At 46.4% G+C, this 19,922-nt stretch overlaps 1 protein-coding gene across 1 annotated transcript in view; it reads left to right on the top strand.

Moving 5' to 3' along the window:
• The first annotated feature begins 502 nt into the window (after positions 1–502).
• MFAP5 (microfibril associated protein 5) overlaps positions 503–19,922 on the top strand; it is a 98,467-nt gene continuing 79,047 nt past the window's right edge. Inside the window, exons 1-5 of the mRNA XM_083354499.1 lie at positions 503–547; positions 824–886; positions 2,956–2,994; positions 4,224–4,262; positions 5,031–5,057. Of these exons, the coding sequence (XP_083210625.1) occupies positions 538–547; positions 824–886; positions 2,956–2,994; positions 4,224–4,262; positions 5,031–5,057 (178 nt within the window). The 5' untranslated portion in view covers positions 503–537. The remainder of the gene's footprint in view (positions 548–823; positions 887–2,955; positions 2,995–4,223; positions 4,263–5,030; positions 5,058–19,922) is intronic.

The raw sequence follows: 19,922 nt of genomic DNA, 5'->3' as shown, positions 1-19,922 counted from the left end.
TCCCAAAATTTGTTGGTGCCTAAAATGGAAATTCCCAGTAGTCTGTGGCAATAAAACATTAATTATGATTGAAATTATTAACATTTTATTTGTCTGTTTGATCCATTGCCTGGGCATGGCTACTTCTCCTGTCTTAAGACCAGCTATGGTTTATTTGTATATTTTTTTCAGGAAAGGGTTATGATATATAGGAGAGAATTTTCCTGGCAAAACAAATGCTTCTTCACTGTCCCAAGAGCAGGGTGAACTAGGACAGGCATGTAGGACTCCATTCCTATCCATTTTTCATACAGTGGGAATAGGAGGAGCTGAGGTCTTTGCAGTTACAATAAATTTTGGAATGAGATCATGGTAGGAAAGATCCCCCCTTCTCCTCATTCCATTGGAATGGTGATATTGAAGCTTTCTAACTTTTCTTAATTAAATTTTGAAAACGAGCCAAATAAGACTATTTGGGAGTGGCTAGGCACTCTGGTCAAAATAGGGGATTAGTTGAAGGGGGGAAAAATACGTCTGCAGTGAAAAGAAGCAGAGTTCATGGACAGCAGTGAGTAGAGAGGGTTGTGTCCCAAAAACAGAGGGTGATTTTTGAAGGAGATGATGCAGATGCAATCAACTTAATGAGAATCAGAAAATAAATGAATGGATAGGAGAGAAGGATGGAAAGAAATGCAGTGTCATATTCACCTTAAATTATTTGTTTTCAGATAGACTAGCTGAGCAGCTGAGTGGGGAGATGTTGTACATCACTGAGAGAAAGAGAAGGATATGTAAGATGTATATAAGGAACTTCCATTTATTTTCTTTCTTTCTCACTTTGCAGGGATGGTGGCCTGTGGAACTCAGATGTTGCTGTGCCTCCTAGCTATTGTTGTCCTGCCATCTGGTGAGTAATGTAACACTGACTAAGTACAACACTTCTTCTGTTCCACCTTAAAATTAGATAGCGGTGTATTTTTTTTAAAAAAATGACTACTTCCAGCGGCAGGATTTATAGAATTACTAAACTGCAGATTATGGAGCAACTGTCTTTGTTTTTCTCTTTAGTGCAGTTTCTGTGGTAGGAAAAATGATGGATTGAAAGACTGGAAAATCCATGTGGGCTGTGATATCATCTCACCACTTCCCTGCACAAAATGTGAAGGATGCACAGTATTTACACAGTCTTAGTCTTACTTGCAAGAACCCTGATCTTCCTTAGATATTGTGAGCTTAAAGAGTATTTGTTCATACCAAACCAAAAACAGAGAAGCCATCTACACCTCTGTGTACTGTGCAAATGAATTATCAGTTACCTTTTATTCTGTTAAATACTGAAATGAAACAGCAGTTATTCAGATTTCAAGAAAAAAGCTGTCTGTATTATTTGCATCTTGCAAGTGATACACATTAATTTCTCCCAACAGATTCTGTAGGGGAAAGGAATCTACTGGGCACTAATTGGGGTCCTTCATGACTGTGAACTTGTATCTGTACATTATAACTGTGGCTGATTCACAAGTTATGTTTGTAGTAATGTGCCTTGTTTGATATGGCTTAATATTTTGTGTGAACCATAATATTGTGATTTGTAAAGCATGCTTAATGCACTAACAAGCATGTTATCCCAATCGTAGGTTATTCAAGAAATCATGGTAAATAAACCATGGGTTAATATAATGTGTAAATCCTCTGAGACCTCTCATGCTGGATGGTCTTGGAAATTAATCTGATTAAAATCATAGACCTACTTTAAATGAACTGTATATGAGTTTTCAGTATAATATTTTAAGAATTTTTTTCTAAGGAATCATTGGAAGGCTGGGAATTTCTAATAGAAAATGCTAAGAATTATCACTGAGTAAAACTCCAATTATTCCTTCAAGGACATAGGATGATTAAACTGATATAAAACAGTATATAGCTGTGGTTTGTGTTTGCCAATTCCTGAATTCTCAAACAGAATTCTGCTTTATAATTTTACCCTAAACAGGATGAGTAGTGCCTACACATATGGCCAACAAAATGGCTTTTCTGAGGAGTAATAGTTTCCAGGACATCTTTGCTGAGTCCGTTTTGTTGTTGTTGTTGTTTTGAAGCTGAGAGTTCTTTAGTATTTTTAATGTTTATTTTTAAAAGTGTAGATGTTGACATTTGAGATGGTAAAAAAGCACACTGGAAGATAGTCCAAGGAAATTATAACACCCCAGAAGCTACAAGCATGCTTCTATATGCCAAATATGGAAATTTCAAATTGCTCCCACCTCTGCTTATATTCAGTATTAATTTAGCTACTAGAAGAATATGAGCAGAATCATCTAATACAGAATTGTTGCACAATTCAAAATTTGCTTTTTCTTCAGAATTCAACATAGATATGGGGACTTTTTATGTTTGACAACCATTACTGAGATGGGGAGAAGAGAATTAGCTGTGACATTTTATTCTACAGTACTGCTAATTTTGATTAGAGAAATTTACTCTCATAAGTATATGGCCATTAAACATTTACCAACAAGAAAATTATGTCTTTTGCCATCATTATATCTTGGGGTCATAATATTTGACCATTTTCCTTCTTTTGCAAATAGCAAAGAGTAGAGAAAACTAACATATCTTCCCACTGTGCCTTTCCCCTCATAAAATTAGCAAACTCATCTTCCTGCTCACAGATATTTTAATGTAAAGGAAAAATAAATTATAAGATCCAACCCAGTCATCTATGTCACGTCTAGCTTTAACTATGATACTTTCTAGATATCTTTGAATAGATGTTGCTCCTCGCAGCTCCCCAATGTTTACCATAAAAATTAAACTATACAAAAATGGAAACCAATAATAGGATTACTATGGCTAACAGCCTGAAAGTTTAGTTCCATCATCCAACAAGTAGGGGAAAGAAACCATGACTTTTTTGTAACAGTTATTTTATGTCATGTATACAAATGAGAAATAACTTTTCTTCTTTCTTTTTAGAGTGGCTTTTGCTGGGAGTTGTTGCTCAAACAACAGCAGGTACATTTTGACTGGTTTTGTACTAATGCTTAAGTTAATGTGTAACTGTATGGAAATTCCGACCTAATTTCCTACATAATATTAACCTCTTTAATATAATGTATATAGTGTGATATAGTGGCTAAGGCATCAGGCTAGAAATCCAGAGGCTAAGATTTCTAGTCCTGCTGTAGGCACAAATCCAGCTGGGTGATCATAGGCCAGTCACTAACCCAGCTCCAGGAAGGCAAATCATTCCTGAAAAATTTTGCCAAGAAAAGTTCAGGTACTAATCTAGGCAGTCACCAGGATTCAAGACTGCCTTGAAGACACACACACACACACACACACACACACACACACACACACACACACATATTTTTTAAAAAGTGATTCAAATCACGGAGTCCTTCATTCTGAAGAATTATGGTTTGGGCTTCAGTGTAAATACATTGCTTTGTTCAGAGCTGTGAATTCGAAATAGGGGCAGCTTCTCTATATTTTCTTGTACTATCTGTTCTGTTTCTTATAGTTCATACAGATGGACGTGTGAACTGAAGTTGGTCAAACTGTTAAAGATGAAAGCTTTTCCTTATCAATGGAATTTTTGGCTGAAAATTGCTACTAAATTTCTAATTTCAATCAGGCTTAGCTGGAAGATGATCTAATTTTTTCTCTCCAGGTTTTATAATTCATTTCTTAATCCACTTTATCCTCTTGTAACTGCACCTGCATAGCTTAATGATTCAAGTGATTAAAAGCTTTGTTCTCTTTTTCATTTTTCTAAATTATTATTCACAAATTGCAATTGAGGTGACTGAGAGAGCTGATACCATTTTTTCAGCAGCCCGCCCCAGGCATATTTGCAATACAAATCTTTATATCACTTATAGTGTCCTCCAAAGGATCTTGGCAAACATGGTTTGGAGAAGATCTCAGTTCCATTCTTGTTCCACTCTTTTTTTTCCTTTTCATTCCTTGCTTTCAAGTTGTCTTTATTTATTTTATTTTTCTCACTCAGACCAGAAGTCACTTGCAATACAAAAGCACGAATTTTCTAGATGTATTTCAGAATAAAAAAGTAGAGCTTTCCTAAGGGCAACAAAATAAGAATGGGAATAAGAATTCATCAGCACATATGACTTACCTCTAAATATGCTAACACAGTAGTCAGATGTGCATTACTCTCACTGCTGCATTATTGTATACTGTGCAAAAGATGACTCCAAGACCATTGCCTCTTGTTTCAGGGCCTCTGGAATCACCCACAGATCCAGGCAATGACTTAGGTGAGTTCTTCCTACTTTTTCTACATCAGTTTCAGGGCTGACTCACATACTGCATTTACTACGTATGGCTTTTCAAAGTGTGCAGATTAACATAATCACAGAATAATGGAGTTGAAAGGGTTCTTGAAAGTCTTCTAGTCCAACCCCCTGCACAAGCAGGAGACCCTATACTATTGGAGACAAGTGGCTATCCACTTTTCTTAGAAAGATAGGCAAAAGCTAAAGCTCCCTCCCACTTCACCACATTGCCACCCCATGGCATCTGTCACTTTTAGTCAGTCAGAACCTGAAACAAATTTTAACAAATACAGTAGTTAAACCTGCTGTCCTGGCCATCTGTCAACTCTCTCTTTGCCCAGCCCCAGTGCATAATAAAGAAGAACACCTATAGGATACTTTCCTGTTGCCTAGTGTTGTCTACTGGGAGAAGAGGAACAAAGCAGGGGAAACCATTCACATTTAAGTTATTAATTTGCACTTTGAACATGAAACATTATTTCCACATTTGAAATTAAAAGTTTTAGGATGTGTTATCTCTGTGGTATACAAATATAGTATACCATTGAATATTCTGTGAAATCACCTTAAAATATAATATATAGCCCAGCTGTTGCAAGCAATATTCTAGATTTAACTGTCTAGTCTTCCTCAAAATGAGATCCATTCCTGGTTATATTATGGATGCATCCACCTGGTTCATGAGCTGACATATTTGAATTTTATATCAATATGAATTTAATTTTATATTTTTTTCCTCTTTTGTTCCAGTTGATAGTGGTCCAACAACATCTCCTGGTAAGTTTAGTTTTACCACTCTCTTCTTTGATACCCGCCCCCATCAAAGTCATATGGTTTCCGTTCTAAAGCTGAAGTTTTACAACCAAGAGCTTGCCTTTGATGTTTTTGACATTTGCATCTTTTTGGAGGCTTAGGAGAATTCAATGAATTAACAAAAAATCTCTGGGAGTTTAGAAAACAAGAAAATTTACCTATATATGTCTGTCTGTCTGCCTGCCTACCTGTCTATCATCTATATCTATTGTCTGTCTGTCTGTCTGTCTGTCTGTCTGTCTGTCTGTCTGTCTGCCTGACTGACTGACTGACTGCCTGCTGTCTGTTCACCTGCCTGCCTGCCTATCTCATATGGCCACCCAGCACAAGAAGTGACTCTGGGCAGTTTCTTGAACAAACTCTATAAACAATTTGTGGTGATTCAAACATTTAATTTGCCTACATTTTCTAAAGTAAACACATCATTTACTAGCTATGGTTATAATATTTTTGTTACATAAAATTATTGTTACATAAAAATAAGGTCAGCATGTTCTGATGCCTAAGAATGGTTAAGAATGGCAACAATATCTCTGTAGGATCAATTTGGGGTGATGGGAGTGAGATTTTATTTTAACTCTCACTAAAATCAGTTTGGAACAAAATTTGCCACTTCTTTCCAAATACATTACAAATACATTACCAACAGGAAGGGCTTCTAGCAGGGGATGGGCTATATCTAACAAGGACTAAGAGGAATAAGTTTGGAAAACACCTGGCTAGGCTTATCTGAAGGGCTTTAAACTAAAACTGAACAGGGAAGGAGAGCAATTTATAGGGTCAAACCCAAAGGATAAATCTCACTATAGCTAATCAGACAACGAGGAAGGGAGGGATAAGAAGGAAGAGGTGAGAGGTTCACTATAATAAGGTCTCCTGCCCTGGGCAGTGGGTTGGACTAGAACAGGAGTCCCCAACCCCCAGTCTGTGGACTGCTAACAGTCCGCAGCCTATTGGGAACCAAGCTGTGCAAGTGGTGAGTGTGTGAATCTTCATTTGTGCATGCCCAGATTGCATACATAAAACCATCCCACCCACCCCTGCTGCCGGTGTGTGGAGCCAGAAAGGTTGGGGACCTTTGGACTAGAAAACCTCCAAGTTCCTTTCCAGCCCTATGATTCTATGAACCCAAGGAGAGATTAGGAAGGATAACATAGAGCAGGGCACCCCAATGCCTGGTCTGTGAACCAGCACTGGTCCATGACTTGCAAGGAAACAGGCCACACAAACAAGCAAAGCCCCATCTGCGGGATGCAGGTAGTACATGAAAACACACCCCCTCCTGCCCATGGAAAAACCTCTCTCTATGGAAGTGGTCCCAGGTGCCCAAAAGGTTGGGAGCTGCTGTTCTAGTGGGAAAAACAGTTCAGGATGCATGGAAAACTCTGAAAAATCATCTATTAAAGGTCTCCCCCTCAAAAGAAAAATTCCACAGAGAAAAAAACCTAGGATACTCCAGAGAAAACCAGCATGGTTGCACCCACAGCTCACTAACAAACTTAGGAACAAATAGGACAAGTATAAAAACATAGAAAGAGAGGCGCATAACTACAATAAAATACTAACAAATAGCCCAAAACTGTAGGGATGAATTTAGGAAACCTAAGGCCCAGAATGAATTAATTGCAACAAATGCCAAAAATATCAAAAAGGTTTTTTCAATATGTAAGGAACAAGAAGAAAGTCAAGGAAATTATCTGTCCATTAATGGCAGAACTGCTTAATACCTTTTTTGCCTTTGTCATCATGCAAAAAGAAAAAAATAGCCCAACCTATCAAAAACAGTACCACGGGATACTGAATAGGAATGCAGATATAAATAGGCAAGGGATAGATAAGAGAACATTTATCCACATTGGACAAGTTCAAATTGCTGGGAGATGGTTTACATCCCAGGGTTCTGAAAGTGCTGGCAAACATGATTTCAGAACCACTGAATTAAATCTTTTAAAAGAAGTATCTTGGGACACAGGAGAACTGCGAGAGGACTGGAAAAGAGCTAATGTGGTTCTAATCTTCAAAAAGATGAAAAAAATGGAGCACCTAGAAATGAACAAGATGATTCCTAGACGGGTTTTGTTTTGTTATGTATTTGTTAAAAACAGATAACACCAGACAAACCTTATTGCCTCCTTTGATAAAGTTACTAAATCAGTGAAATCATGTGGATGTATTATACCTAGACTTCAGTAAGGCATTTGCAAAGTAGGCCACAATCTATTTCTTGGTAAGGTAGAACAATATGGGATAGATAGTACCAACATAAGATGGATTCGCAGTTGGCTGACCAACCACACTCAATGTGTCAATGTGTCAATATCTACATAGAGGGAAGTATGCAGGGGGGGTATCTCAAGGTTCTGGTTTGGGGACAATGCTCTTCAACATTATTTATGATATACTGTAGATGTGGGGATAGCAGAAGAGCTCATCAAATTTATAGACGACACCAGGTTGGGGGGAATTGCTTTGGAAGATAGAATGAAGATTCAGAAGTGTCTTGACATCTTGAGCATTGGACCCTAGCTAACAAGATACATTTCAGTAGTGAGGAAAGTAAGGTCCTACATGATGGCAGGAAAACCAGATGCACATGCATAGAATATGAGGTACTTGGCTCAACAGCAGTAACTGTGAGAGGGATTTAGCTATCATAGTGGACAACTGCTTAAGTATGAAGTATGCAGCAGTGTGCTGCATCTGTAATATAGTGCAGTATAAGGCCACAGTTGGTATGCTGTGTCCTGTTCTGCTCATCATGATTCAAAAAAGATGCTGAGGCCCTAGAAAGACTGCAGAGAAGAGCAACAAAGATGATACAGCTAAGGGAACTAGGTATGTTGAGCCTATAGAAGAGAATGCTTAGGGGTGATGATAGCCATCTTCCAATACTTGAAGGATATCACAGGAAAATTGATTTATTGTCCAAAGCATTTGAGGGCAGGATAAGAAGTAATGGATGGAAATTAAGGTGAAATTTTCTGACAGTGAGAACAATTAGTCAGTGAAATGACTTGCCTCCTGGAATTGTGGAAGCACCATTGCTGGTGGGTTAAAAAAAAAGATTGGATTACCATTTGTTTTGGATGGAATAAGGATTCTGTCTTGGGCAAGGGGTTGGACTAGAAACTTTCCAGTGTCACTTCCAGTTTAACAATTCTATGGTTCTAAACCATTGTTTCACCACATCTTCTGAAAGCATTTTTCATCTCAGCTAAGCAAGCATGGCAAGAGGGATACCCTATTACCATTTGCTCTTCCATTTCCTCTTCCAAACTTCAGCCTATAGGCAGCCCAGCTTAAGGGGGCAGCCAGGCATCCTGACCCAGAGCACAGCAAACTAGAGGCAGCCTGACTACTGCAGCCCTATCCCACATCCTTCCAGCCCAGCAGCCCTCCCCAGCAACCTACCCCAAATGGAGGACTTGTGGAAGATCTGATCAGCATCCCTCTATTGTGTAGTGGGTTCTGGAGAGCAGGAAGGACGCTGAGACGATGGGTACAGCATGGCAGATCTTTATTTGGTGGTAGTGACTGTACTGGGGAATAAGGGTTACCTGCCCTCCTTTTATACCTGGCCAGGTGAGCAGCCAGCCAATTGGTTTGAACCTCTGTTTCCTGCCGAAACTGGGTTCCTGCCAAAATAGTACAGTTCAACGCCACCTGGTGGTGACTGCTACTCTTCACCTGGATACATAACACCCCTTCCCCCTTAAAAGACAAAACAATCCCCTCAACAGACGGTCCCTATTGATGCACATAGTCCGACAGGTACGCAGGTGGCTGATGAACCCGGGATGAATGTCTTAGGGGAACTTCCCCCATGTCTTGGATGGCAGAGTCAGTGTTTGAGTCCTGGTTGACTGTTTCCAGTTGACCCACCCCAGAGTCTGACCCTGTGGCAGGGTTGTCGCTGTGGTCCTGGGCATGTTGTCACCCGGTCGAACAGGGCTTACTGGCAACTGTACTGGGTCAGTGAGGTCTTCCACGAGCTCAGGTTCTATTGTTTGTCAGTGGGGTTGGTAGTGATGATTTGAGCTTGATGATGGGCAGTCTTCTAGGTGGTCGCTCTGTGACCCTTCAGGAACCCGTTTCCTGACCTGGTCTATGTGCCGTCTGACCTGACGACCCCCCTCCACCCCTACTATGTAGGATAAAGACCCGGTTTTGTCAACCACCACCCCCGGAATCCACAAATGTCCCGTACCATAGTGCCTGGCCCAGACCAAGTCACCAGGGTATAACTCCCTAGGGGTTTTGGGTTGCTCAGTCTCCGAAGCCACTCTGTCGGGGTGAAGTCTGTCCAATTTGGTGATGAAGCATCTGCCCCAACGGAGTTCCACCGGACTCTTCCCTGTTGCTGTGCATGGTGTGGTGTGTTGGGATAATAGGAAGTCCGCCAACCTGTGATGCCAGTTGCTGATGATGATACACCTGAGTCGACAGGTGGATGTGACGTGTCTAATCAAATTCTCTTTCATGAAGGCCTGAAATTCAGTAGCGGTAAATTGAGCCCCATTATCCGATACCAAAACGTCAGGCAGGCCATGTGTGGCAAAAAGTCTCCTGAGCACTTGGATTGTTCTGACCGTGGTCATATTTGGGACTGGCACTACCTCCAACAATTTGGAGTGGCTATCTACCACTACTAGGAAGAGCTGTCCCTGGAATGGGCCTGCATAGTCTATGTGGACCCTGGACCAGGGTATGTGTGTGGCCTCCCATTTGTGGACAGGCGCTTGTGGCTTCTCAGGTCTGGACCTTTGACACATGTAACACCCGTGTACCCGCTCTTCTATTGCCTTGTCTAGCCCTTGCCACCAAAGGTAACTCCTAGCTAGCGCCTTCATTCGCACTATCCCAGGGTGCCCCTCGTGTAAGGATTTCAGGACTCTATCCCTCAGTTTGTCTGGTATAATGACCCTACTACCCCACAACAGGCATCCCTTATGGGCAGACAATTCATGTCTTCTTGTGAAGTAAGGCTGGAATTCCGGGCCTGGACTCTTATCTTGCCACCCTGTGAATACCCAAGACTGAACTCTGCTCAGGATTTTATCTGACGCAGTCTCAGTCGCTATGTGCTTTGCATATAGGCAGCTCTTGGATTGCCAGTATCTGTGCAGCAGGTGCCAGATCAGGTTCTGTGTTAGTCAGGGGTAGCCTACTTAACCCATCTGCATGGCCCATTTCTTTCCCTGGTTTGTGAACCAGCTTAAAGTTGTATGCTGATAAGAATATGGACCACCTAAGCATCCTTGGGGAGAGGATTTGGTGGGTTTGTTTGTCTGTGGTGAATAACCCTAATAGAGGTTTATAGTCTGTGAAAATTGTGAATTCCCTACCATACAGGTAGTCATGGAATTTTTTGATCCCAGCTACTATTGCCAGGGCTTCCTTGTCTATTTGGGCATAGTTCCTCTCTGCCCCTGACAAGGTCCTGGAGTAGTATGCAATGGGCACCTGTTCCCCATTTTCCTCTAGGTGGCTTAGTACTGCGCCCACTCCATAGGGTGAAGCATCGCAAGCAATGCAGATGGGCTTTGTTTCTATGAAGTGGGTGACTGTAGACCTGCTTGAATGTAGGGCTTTTAAGGATTGGAAGCTTTTTTCATGGACATTGGTCCAGCTCCATGCAGCTTTCTTATCTAGGAGCCTGTGCAAGGGCTCAGCAATTGCTGCTTTGTGAGGTAAGAAGGAATGGTAAAAGTTGAGCAGCCCAAGGAAGGCTTGCAGTTCTGCCTTGTTCTTGGGAGTGGGGGCCATCTTAATTGCCCTCACTTTGGATTCAGCAGGGTGGATCCCACTAGCATCTATTTTAAACCCCAAAAACTCAGTGGATGTAATCCCAATGCTGCATTTGTCCCTTTTTAATTTGAGACCTGCAGCATGGAACCTGCTTAAAACTTCCCTCAATCTTTCAGCCAGTACCTCTTCTGTGTCCCCTGCAATGAGGACATCATCAAAATAAGGGCATACCCCTTGGATGCCCTTAGGAATCTGCTCCATTACCTCCTGGAAGATGCCTGGTGCTACACTGACACCAAACTGCAGGCAGTTAACCTTGAATGCTCCCTTGTGTGTTACTATTGTTTGCGCTTCTGCCATCTCCCTGGTAACCGTCAGCTGCTGGTACGCCTGCGTGAGATCTAGCTTAGCAAAGATGGTGCCGCCTTGGAGGGAAGCAAGAACGTGGCTGACCATTGGAACTGGGCAAGCGTGCTGGTTAAGGGCCCGATTTAACGTGCATTTATAGTTGGCGCAGATCCTGACCTCCCCATTAGCTTTGAGAGGGGTGACTATAGGAGTCTCCCACTCTCCCCCTTCTACTGGCTGTAGGACTCCCTGTTTGAATAGCTTGTCTAACTCCCCTTCTATTTTGTGTTTAAGTGCGAAAAGGACTCTCCGGGGTTTAATTCTAATGGGTAGGACACTGGGGTTTAGTTTAAAAGAGATAGGGGGTCCAGTGTACCTGCCTAGCTTGTTACTGAGTACGTCTGCAAATTCTTTGCAGATGGATTCGATGCTGCTTCCCTGTGTCCTATAGATGCCTGAGATCACTATGACTAGTGCCTCAAACCAGTCTAGCCTGACTAGACTAGTTCTCTGTCCCTCAACTACGAGGATATCCAAGTGCCCTTTGAACTTCTTAAACTGCACTGAAAGGGTGGACTCCCCCTTGATCTTTACTGGGGCGTTCTGGAAATCGGTGAGGATAATGTTGGAGGGCCTCAATTTAACCCACTGCTTGCTCTGGCCGCAAACAAATTTAAAAGTCTCATATGATATGACTGAAACTGCAGAGCCGGAGTCAAGCTCCATTTTACAGGGGATGCTGTGTAAATGGACATCCAATTTCAATTTGGGCTTAATTGGCTGGCGAGCCCCAGTTCAGAAGATGGCCCTCCAGCTTTGGAAAAACCCTATGCTGGTCAGTTTCTGGGCCCTGGTACCTGTCCATGACGTGTCCTCCGACTGTAGCTCATTGAGGCCCTTTCGATTTCCGCTACAGCAGACCGCTGCGATGTGGCCTGATTTTCTGCAGGCCCGACACGTGGCCAACCGGAACTTGCAGTTTTGTCGTGCGTGGTCTCCGCCACAGCCTGCACATTTCAGGAAGGGAACTGCCTTCCTCTGGTTCTCCCAGCTTCCTCATTGTAGCTCCTGGTGCTCCAGCCTCCTCCGAACCTGGTCGATGCCAGACTCCTCTGCTTCTCCATTCCCGCTGTATGCAGCATCTTTGAGGTGGATGGATCCTCCTGGGCTGCTGGGTTGGGGGATATGGACTGCTTGTGCCGCACTGCCGGCCGCCTCGTTGGCCAAGATCTCATCCTGAGCATCTTGGAGGGTCAAGTTGGGCCTCGCAAACAGCTTCTGTTGCTGTTGTGATTCAGGGCCAGCCTGTGGGTCCGGCAGCCGGCTCGGATGTCTCGGATGACTCAGATGAGGGGGAGGAGGAGGGTGTTGAAGACGAACTTGCTGATGATGGCTTGGAGGCTTCGCAGAGCCCCCAGCCAGGGCCCTCTTCTCAGCTGCGCGAGCCCGAGAGTGCGGATGATGATGACCCACAGCTGGCCCTGTTCAAGGACGCCCGACGCAGGAGGCAGTCAAGCAGGAACAAGCAGAGAAAGGCTGTGGGACTCCTCGGAAGGAGGCACAGGGAGGCCACGCCCTGAACTCTAAATAAAAGGAGTGTTTGGGGAAGGGCTGGTTGCTGAAAGCAACCGTTCCGTTTGAGGATTCAAGTTCCAGTGTTTTGTTTCTTGTTCTGTTGTTTGTGTAATAAATCTTGGCAGACGCTTTCCAGCCTCAGACGCTCTCCAGTCTCTACTGTTTATACAGGGGTTGCCTTTCTGCAGGGCCGGTAGCAGGCTGGTTCAGAACAGTTTGCTTTCAGCCTCCCACCCCTTACTACTAAGATGGAGCAGCTACGTGCCGAGAATGCTCAGCTCACTCAGCAACTCACTTTGCTGGCAGCTCAGGTGGCTCAACTGCAAGCTCAGGTACATGCTGCACCCCCACCCAGGAGGAAATGTCAGATAGCAATGCCGGATAAATTTGCTGGCAATCCAGAACTGTTTCCTGCCTTCCTGGGACAATGCCAGCTTTTTATCAGCGTGAGAGCAGCTGATTTCCCCACTGACCGGGATAAGGTGGGATTCGTGTTAAGCCTTCTTTCGGGGGATGCAGCTCGTTGGGGCACGCCTCTGTTGGCACAACCTAGCCCTTTGTTGGATAACTTTGGGGGGTTTTGTGACCATATGCGCCTAATGTACGAGGACCCAATTAAGACGCAGACTGCCACCCGACGCCTGAAAGCTCTGAGGCAGGGTCAACGCCCCCTACAGGCCTATATCAGCGATTTCCGGCTGCTTAGCCAGGATTCCGCCTGGAATGAGGCTGCGCTCGTGGATGCCTTCCAGGATGGATTGTCGGAGGAGATGTTGGATGAGCTGGCCCGCGTGGACATTCCCTCAGACCTGAATGGGCTGATCCATCTTTGCCTGTGGATCGATGCCCGGCTGCAGCAGCGAAAGAGTCGCCGTGCCACCCCACAGACCCCTGCCGCCCCTGTTGTGCGTGAGCCCTCAGTCCAAAGGGAGGAGCCAATGGAGCTGGGTGCCGCCAGGTCTCGTCTATCGGTGACGGAAATGGACAGACGACGATCGGGGGGGTTGTGTTTTTACTGTGGGGACCCTGGACATTTGGCTGCTTCTTGCCCAAAGAAGCGTCAGCGGGCATCAGTGACCAAGCCTGCCCCGAGAAAGTCCCCTACTTTGCTGTCGGGAAACGCCCCGAGCCCGATCTAGACGGTGTGATAGATCGGGCGACCCCCCAACAACCACACCGAGCGACGCCGTTCCGATGGTGCCTGTGAACCTCCACGGCATTTGATTTTGGAGGCACGTCTGATCCTTCCTGGCAAGCCAGAGGGGATTCCAGTCCATGCCTTAATTGACTCTGGGGCTACCACAAACTTCATGGACTCGGCCTTTGTGGCCAAATGTGCTGTTCCCCAGTGTCCGGTGGATCCGCCCATGCTAGTGGAGACTATTGATGGTCGAGTGCTCCTGTCCGGGCCTATTACGGCCGCCACGCAACCAGTGTGTATGGCCATCAGTTCCCATGTGGAGGCCATCCAGTTCTACATCACTTCGGGTCTGCACTTCCCCGTGGTCTTGGGACTGGCGTGGCTCCGGGCGCATGATCCACAGATCTATTGGTCACAGAACTTGGTCACCTTCCCAAGCTTGCAGTGCGTGACCACTCCCGCCATGTCTGTGCCGGCCAGGTGGAGGGTTCCCCAGGGGTTTCCTTGCCTCCCGAACTGTCCGACTTTGCTGATGTGTTCAGCGAGTCAGAGGCGGATCAGTTACCCCCGCACAGGCCCTATGACTGCTCCATTGATTTAGTTCCTGATGCGCCTCTCCCAGTGGGGCGTTTGTACTCCATGTCGGAGCCCGAGTTGGCTGCATTGCGGGACTTCCTGGAAAAGAATTTGGCTCGTGGTTTCATCCGGCCCTCGTCCTCGCCAGTGTCTGCACCCATGCTCTTCGTCAAAAAGAAGTCGGGCGAGTTACGACTTTGCTGTGACTACCGGAAACTCAACGCCATCACGGTGCGCAACCGTTACCCGCTGCCCCTCATCCCCGAGCTCTTGGACCGACTCCGGGAGGCTAAGATCTTCACGAAACTGGACCTGCGTGGAGCTTACAACCTCGTCAGAGTTCGGCCGGGTGATGAGTGGAAGACGGCGTTTGGTACTCGCTATGGACATTTTGAGTACACGGTGATGCCGTTTGGCCTGACCAACGCCCCCGCTGTGTTTCAGCATTTTATGAACGACATCTTTCGGGATCTGTTGGACCAGTTTGTCATGATCTACCTGGACGACATCCTGATCTACTCCCCGTCGCGTGAAGTGCATCATCAGCATCTCCGTCAGGTCCTGCAGCGCCTCCGTGAACATCGGCTGTTTGCCAAGTTGGAGAAGTGCCAGTTCTACCAGGTGACCATCGATTTCCTGGGTCACCGCATTTCTCCTGAGGGCATCGCCATGGAGCCGAGTAAAGTTGAGTCGTTGCAGAGTTGGCAACCCCCGCGTCGCGTGAAGGATGTTCAGCGACTTCTTGGATTTGCCAACTACTATCGAACATTCATCCCTGGCTTTGCCGCCTTGACAGCCCCCCTCATCCGGCTCCTGCAGAAGAAGACTCGGTTCCAGTGGAACGCACCAGAACAACAGGCGTTCCAGGCTTTGAAGGAAGCCTTCATGAAGGAGCCCATCTTGAAGCATCCTGACCCGCAACGGCCGTTTGTCGTGGAGGCGGACGCCTCCGACATTGCCATTGGGGCCGTGTTACTCCAGGCAACGACGCCCAGCGGTACCCTTTTCCCTTGCGCGTATCACTCTCGGAAATTGAACCCCTCGGAGCGCAACTATACCATCTGGGAGAAGGAGCTGCTGGCCATCAAGGCGGCGTTCGAGGCTTGGAGACATCATCTGGAGGGGGCGCGGCATCAAATCGAGGTCCGGACGGACCACAAGAATCTGGAAAGCCTGCAGACCGCTCGGAATTTGAACCAACGCCAGATCCGGTGGTCCCTTTTCTTTGCGAGGTTTGACTTCCGGGTTCGGTACATACCAAGCGGGCACAATCAGAGAGCGGATGCTCTGTCCAGGAAGCCCGAATATACCCGAGTGGAAGACAAGCTTCTGCCCAGGACAGTGATCCCCGTCGAGTCTTTTGCTGCGGTGCGGGAGCCGGTTGATATACGGGCTCGGATCCGGGAGGCGCAGCAGCAGGAGGCGTGGGTGGCTCAGCGGAAGGAGGAGGTGGGGCCAGACTCGCCTTGGACGGTCACGGATGGACTCTTGTATTATCGTGACCGGCTCTATGTTCCGGGAGGGCCACTCAGGGGACTCGTCCTCAGCCAGTGTCATGATAACCCGGCAGCGGGGCATTTTGGCCTGTTTAAGACTCTGAACCTGGTCTCCCGTACCTTCTGGTGGCCCCGAGTCCGACACGACGTCCAGTCTTATGTCACCTCCTGCATCCCATGCAGGCAGGCTAAGTCAGCGACAGGGGCCCTGCCTGGTTTACTGCAGCCTTTGCCAACACCCAAGAGACCCTGGGGGGCTGTGTCCATGGACTTTCTGACGGATTTACCCCCATCCTCCGGCTTCATGACAGTGTTTGTGGTGGTGGACATGCTGACCAAGATGGCGCACTTCATCCCCTGTCGCGGCTTACCGTCAGCTCGCGCCACTAGTTGCATGTTCATCCAACAGGTGTTTCGGCTGCACGGCCTCCCCGATAGAGTCGTCTCCGATAGGGGGGCCCAGTTTACAGCCCGCTTCTGGCAGGAGTTGATGCGTGCGTTGGACATTAAGGTTTGCCTCTCGTCCGCGCATCATCCTCAAACTGACGGGGGTACCGAGAAGGTCATCGGTATCCTGGAGCAGTATCTGCGCTGCTACGTCAACCTGCAGCAGGACAATTGGGTGGACTATCTGGCCATAGCCGAGTTTGCCTTTAACAACTCGCAGCACACCTCCACGCAGATGACACCGTTCTTGACCAATGTGGGTTATCACCCCCGGTTTTTCCCCCTTTCTCCCGTGGACTCACCGGAGCCGGCAGCGAACGATTTCATGGTGGAGTTACAGGCGATCCATCGATTGGTGCGACGGCAGCTGGAGAAAGCCAAGGCCGACTACAAGAGGTTTGCCGATCGGTCGAGACGGGATACGCCTCCACTATCGGTGGGGGATCGGGTCTGGCTGTCCACCAGGAACCTACCATCCACACGGCCGGCGAGGAAGCTGGACCACCGTTACCTTGGACCGTTCCCAGTCGAGGCTGTCATCAATCCGGTCGCCTATCGTTTAACTCTGCCACGTTCCCTGCGCGTGCACCCAGTCTTCCATCGGTCCCTGTTGGTCCCCGAACAACCGGCTTGTCCACTCCGCCAAGCGGAACCTCCCCCATCAGGACCTCGTGATGGAGGCAGCACCCCCGAGTACGAGGTCGCCAGCATCAGGGATTCCCGTTGGTTGAAAGGTCGTTTCCAGTACCTGATCGAGTGGAAAGGGTACGGGCCGGAGGACTTCACATGGGAAGACGCGACCGCCGTTCATGCCCCTGCGTTGGTGACTGCTTTTCACGAACAATTCCCATCCCAACCGCATCCGGATTGGCAGCCCCGGGGGAAGGGCCCTGCGGTGCGGGATAGTGTTGTGATTCAGGGCCAGCCTGTGGGTCCGGCAGCCGGCTCGGATGTCTCGGATGACTCAGATGAGGGGGAGGAGGAGGGTGTTGAAGATGAACTTGCTGATGATGGCTTGGAGGCTTCGCAGAGCCCCCAGCCAGGGCCCTCTTCTCAGCTGCGCGAGCCCGAGAGTGCGGATGATGATGACCCACAGCTGGCCCTGTTCAAGGACGCCCGACGCAGGAGGCAGTCAAGCAGGAACAAGCAGAGAAAGGCTGTGGGACTCCTCGGAAGGAGGCACAGGGAGGCCACGCCCTGAACTCTAAATAAAAGGAGTGTTTGGGGAAGGGCTGGTTGCTGAAAGCAACCGTTCCGTTTGAGGATTCAAGTTCCAGTGTTTTGTTTCTTGTTCTGTTGTTTGTGTAATAAATCTTGGCAGACGCTTTCCAGCCTCAGACGCTCTCCAGTCTCTACTGTTTATACAGGGGTTGCCTTTCTGCAAGGCCGGTAGCAGGCTGGTTCAGAACAGTTGCAGGCGCTTGTTGCGTAGGCCGAACACGAGCCGGTCATGCAGCCTCTCGTCCAGATTGGAGAACTTGCAGAGGTGGGCGGCCTGCCACAAGGCCACGATGAACTCCAACGCCGATTCACCCGGCAGTTGGACCCTCTGGATGAACTGGAACCACCAGGCCAGCTCTGACATTCGTGGCTTGAAATGCCCGTTCAGCTTCTCAGTGAGGTCTTGAAATGAGACGGTCTCGATTGGCATCAGCGAGCACAGGCTTACGGCCAAATCATAAATGGCGGGCCTGCTTATGCAGAGCAGGGTCACCACTTTCAGGCTGTCTTCGGTGATCCGGTTCACCTGGAGGAAATTTTTGACCTGTCCCAGGTGAGAGTCCCACCGTTCGGGGTGGTGGATGTCGAATTCTCGGGGCTGTCTGATCTGTGCCATCTCTGCATCTGGCTTCTGTGAATCCTGCTCCACCGATGTGGCTGCTAGCATGGTGACTAGCTGGTCATTGAGGGGGGGAAGATGCCTCTTTCCTCCAGCAAGCGATGCCGTCCCCTAATGACTTTCAGATCTTAAGGTGTAGCAGGATCCCACCATCGTCGCCACTATTGTGTAGTGGGTTCTGGAAAGCAGGAAGGACGCCGAGACAATGAGTACAGCATGGCAGATCTTTATTTAGTGGTAGTGACTGTACTGGGGAATAGGGGTTACCTGCCCTCCTTTTATACCTGGCCAGGTGAGCAGCCAGCCAATCAGTTTGAACCTTTTTTTCCCGCCGAAACTGGATTCCCACCAAAACAGTACAGTTCAACGCCCCCTGGTGGTGACTGCTATTCTTCACCTGGATACATAACACCCTCCCCACTGAGATCAGCAGTCCCCCCTGCTTCCTGCTAGCCCAGCAGCCCTTCACAACATCCCGCCTGAGGCAGAGGACAAAGGGCCTGGAGCAACCCATTCAACAAAGGGAACTGGTGGCTGTGAGAAATTGGTGGTGGCAGAATCAGTGGAAAGGAGAATCGCAGCAGCAGAGATGGGCAGCACAGCAGCAGAGGCGCATTCGAGTTGGAAAGTTCTGTTGTCTAAAGCTGAGTGGCAGGTTGAGCAGAGCAGACCAGACAGTGGAGCTGAGACAACTGGACAGCTGAGCAGCAGGAGGAGCTGACCAAAGCAGAAACAAAGCTGAAAAGACCCAGGCACCAAAAGACAAAATGGAATTGGTGGAGAAAATGACAAGTGGTTGGAGTAGCAAATGATGGAAATGAAGGCAACAAATTAAGCCTGAGGTCCCAATAGGCAGGAAGGGAAGACTCCAGTGGAGTATAAAAATAAATACAAGGCAAAAAACAGAAAATAAAAGATAAATAAATAGGCAAATAATAAGGATAAGAGTGGCACATTAGAAATCAAGGAAGTACAGGATTAATAAAGATCAATCAAATAAATAAAGCAAATCTTCAATAATATGGTAGGGAGGAATTGGAGCTCAAAAATTTAAAAAAATATAGCAAAGAAAAGGATAAATAAAACTAACTAAACATAATAGTAAGCAAGTTAAATAAATAACAAGATAGAAAAATGAGCAAAAAAAATGCAGAAAAAAGGATTTTTAAAAAAAGGATAATTACCTAAACACATAAGATAGAAACAAGGCTAAGAGCAAAGCACTATACCTCCATCAACAAAAAAAGAGGGATTTTCAAATTTCAAATTTTTATATTTTAAATCTTTTAAATTTTGAAAACTTTAAATGAACTGATATATTTTTAAATTTTTAAATTAAAATTTTCTTCTGAAAAACTTGCAAAATCTTCCACATCCTTAAATGAACTACCAAAATGAAATATTTTTAGACTATTTTTTTCTCTTTCTTCAAATGTATATTGAGATAAAATCTCCTACTTTTACATATTTTTTAATCCTTAAAAGAACCAGCAAAAAGAAACAAACTCATGGAACAGGTTGTCATGGTTCCAACAAATGCAGTACTTCAAAGAACTTCAAGATATTGTTTACCTTAAAGAATCTTTTAATCAAATAGAATAGCTTTGGCAGATACAGTACATGGTCAAAGCCAAGATCTGAATTCTCCTCCCCTAAAC

The sequence above is a fragment of the Vipera ursinii genome, assembly GCF_947247035.1.
Source record: "Vipera ursinii genome assembly, chromosome: 2".
Taxonomy (NCBI): domain Eukaryota; kingdom Metazoa; phylum Chordata; class Lepidosauria; order Squamata; family Viperidae; genus Vipera; species Vipera ursinii.
Note: the sequence above shows the minus strand (reverse complement) of the source record. Positions and strands in the feature narration are given on the sequence as shown.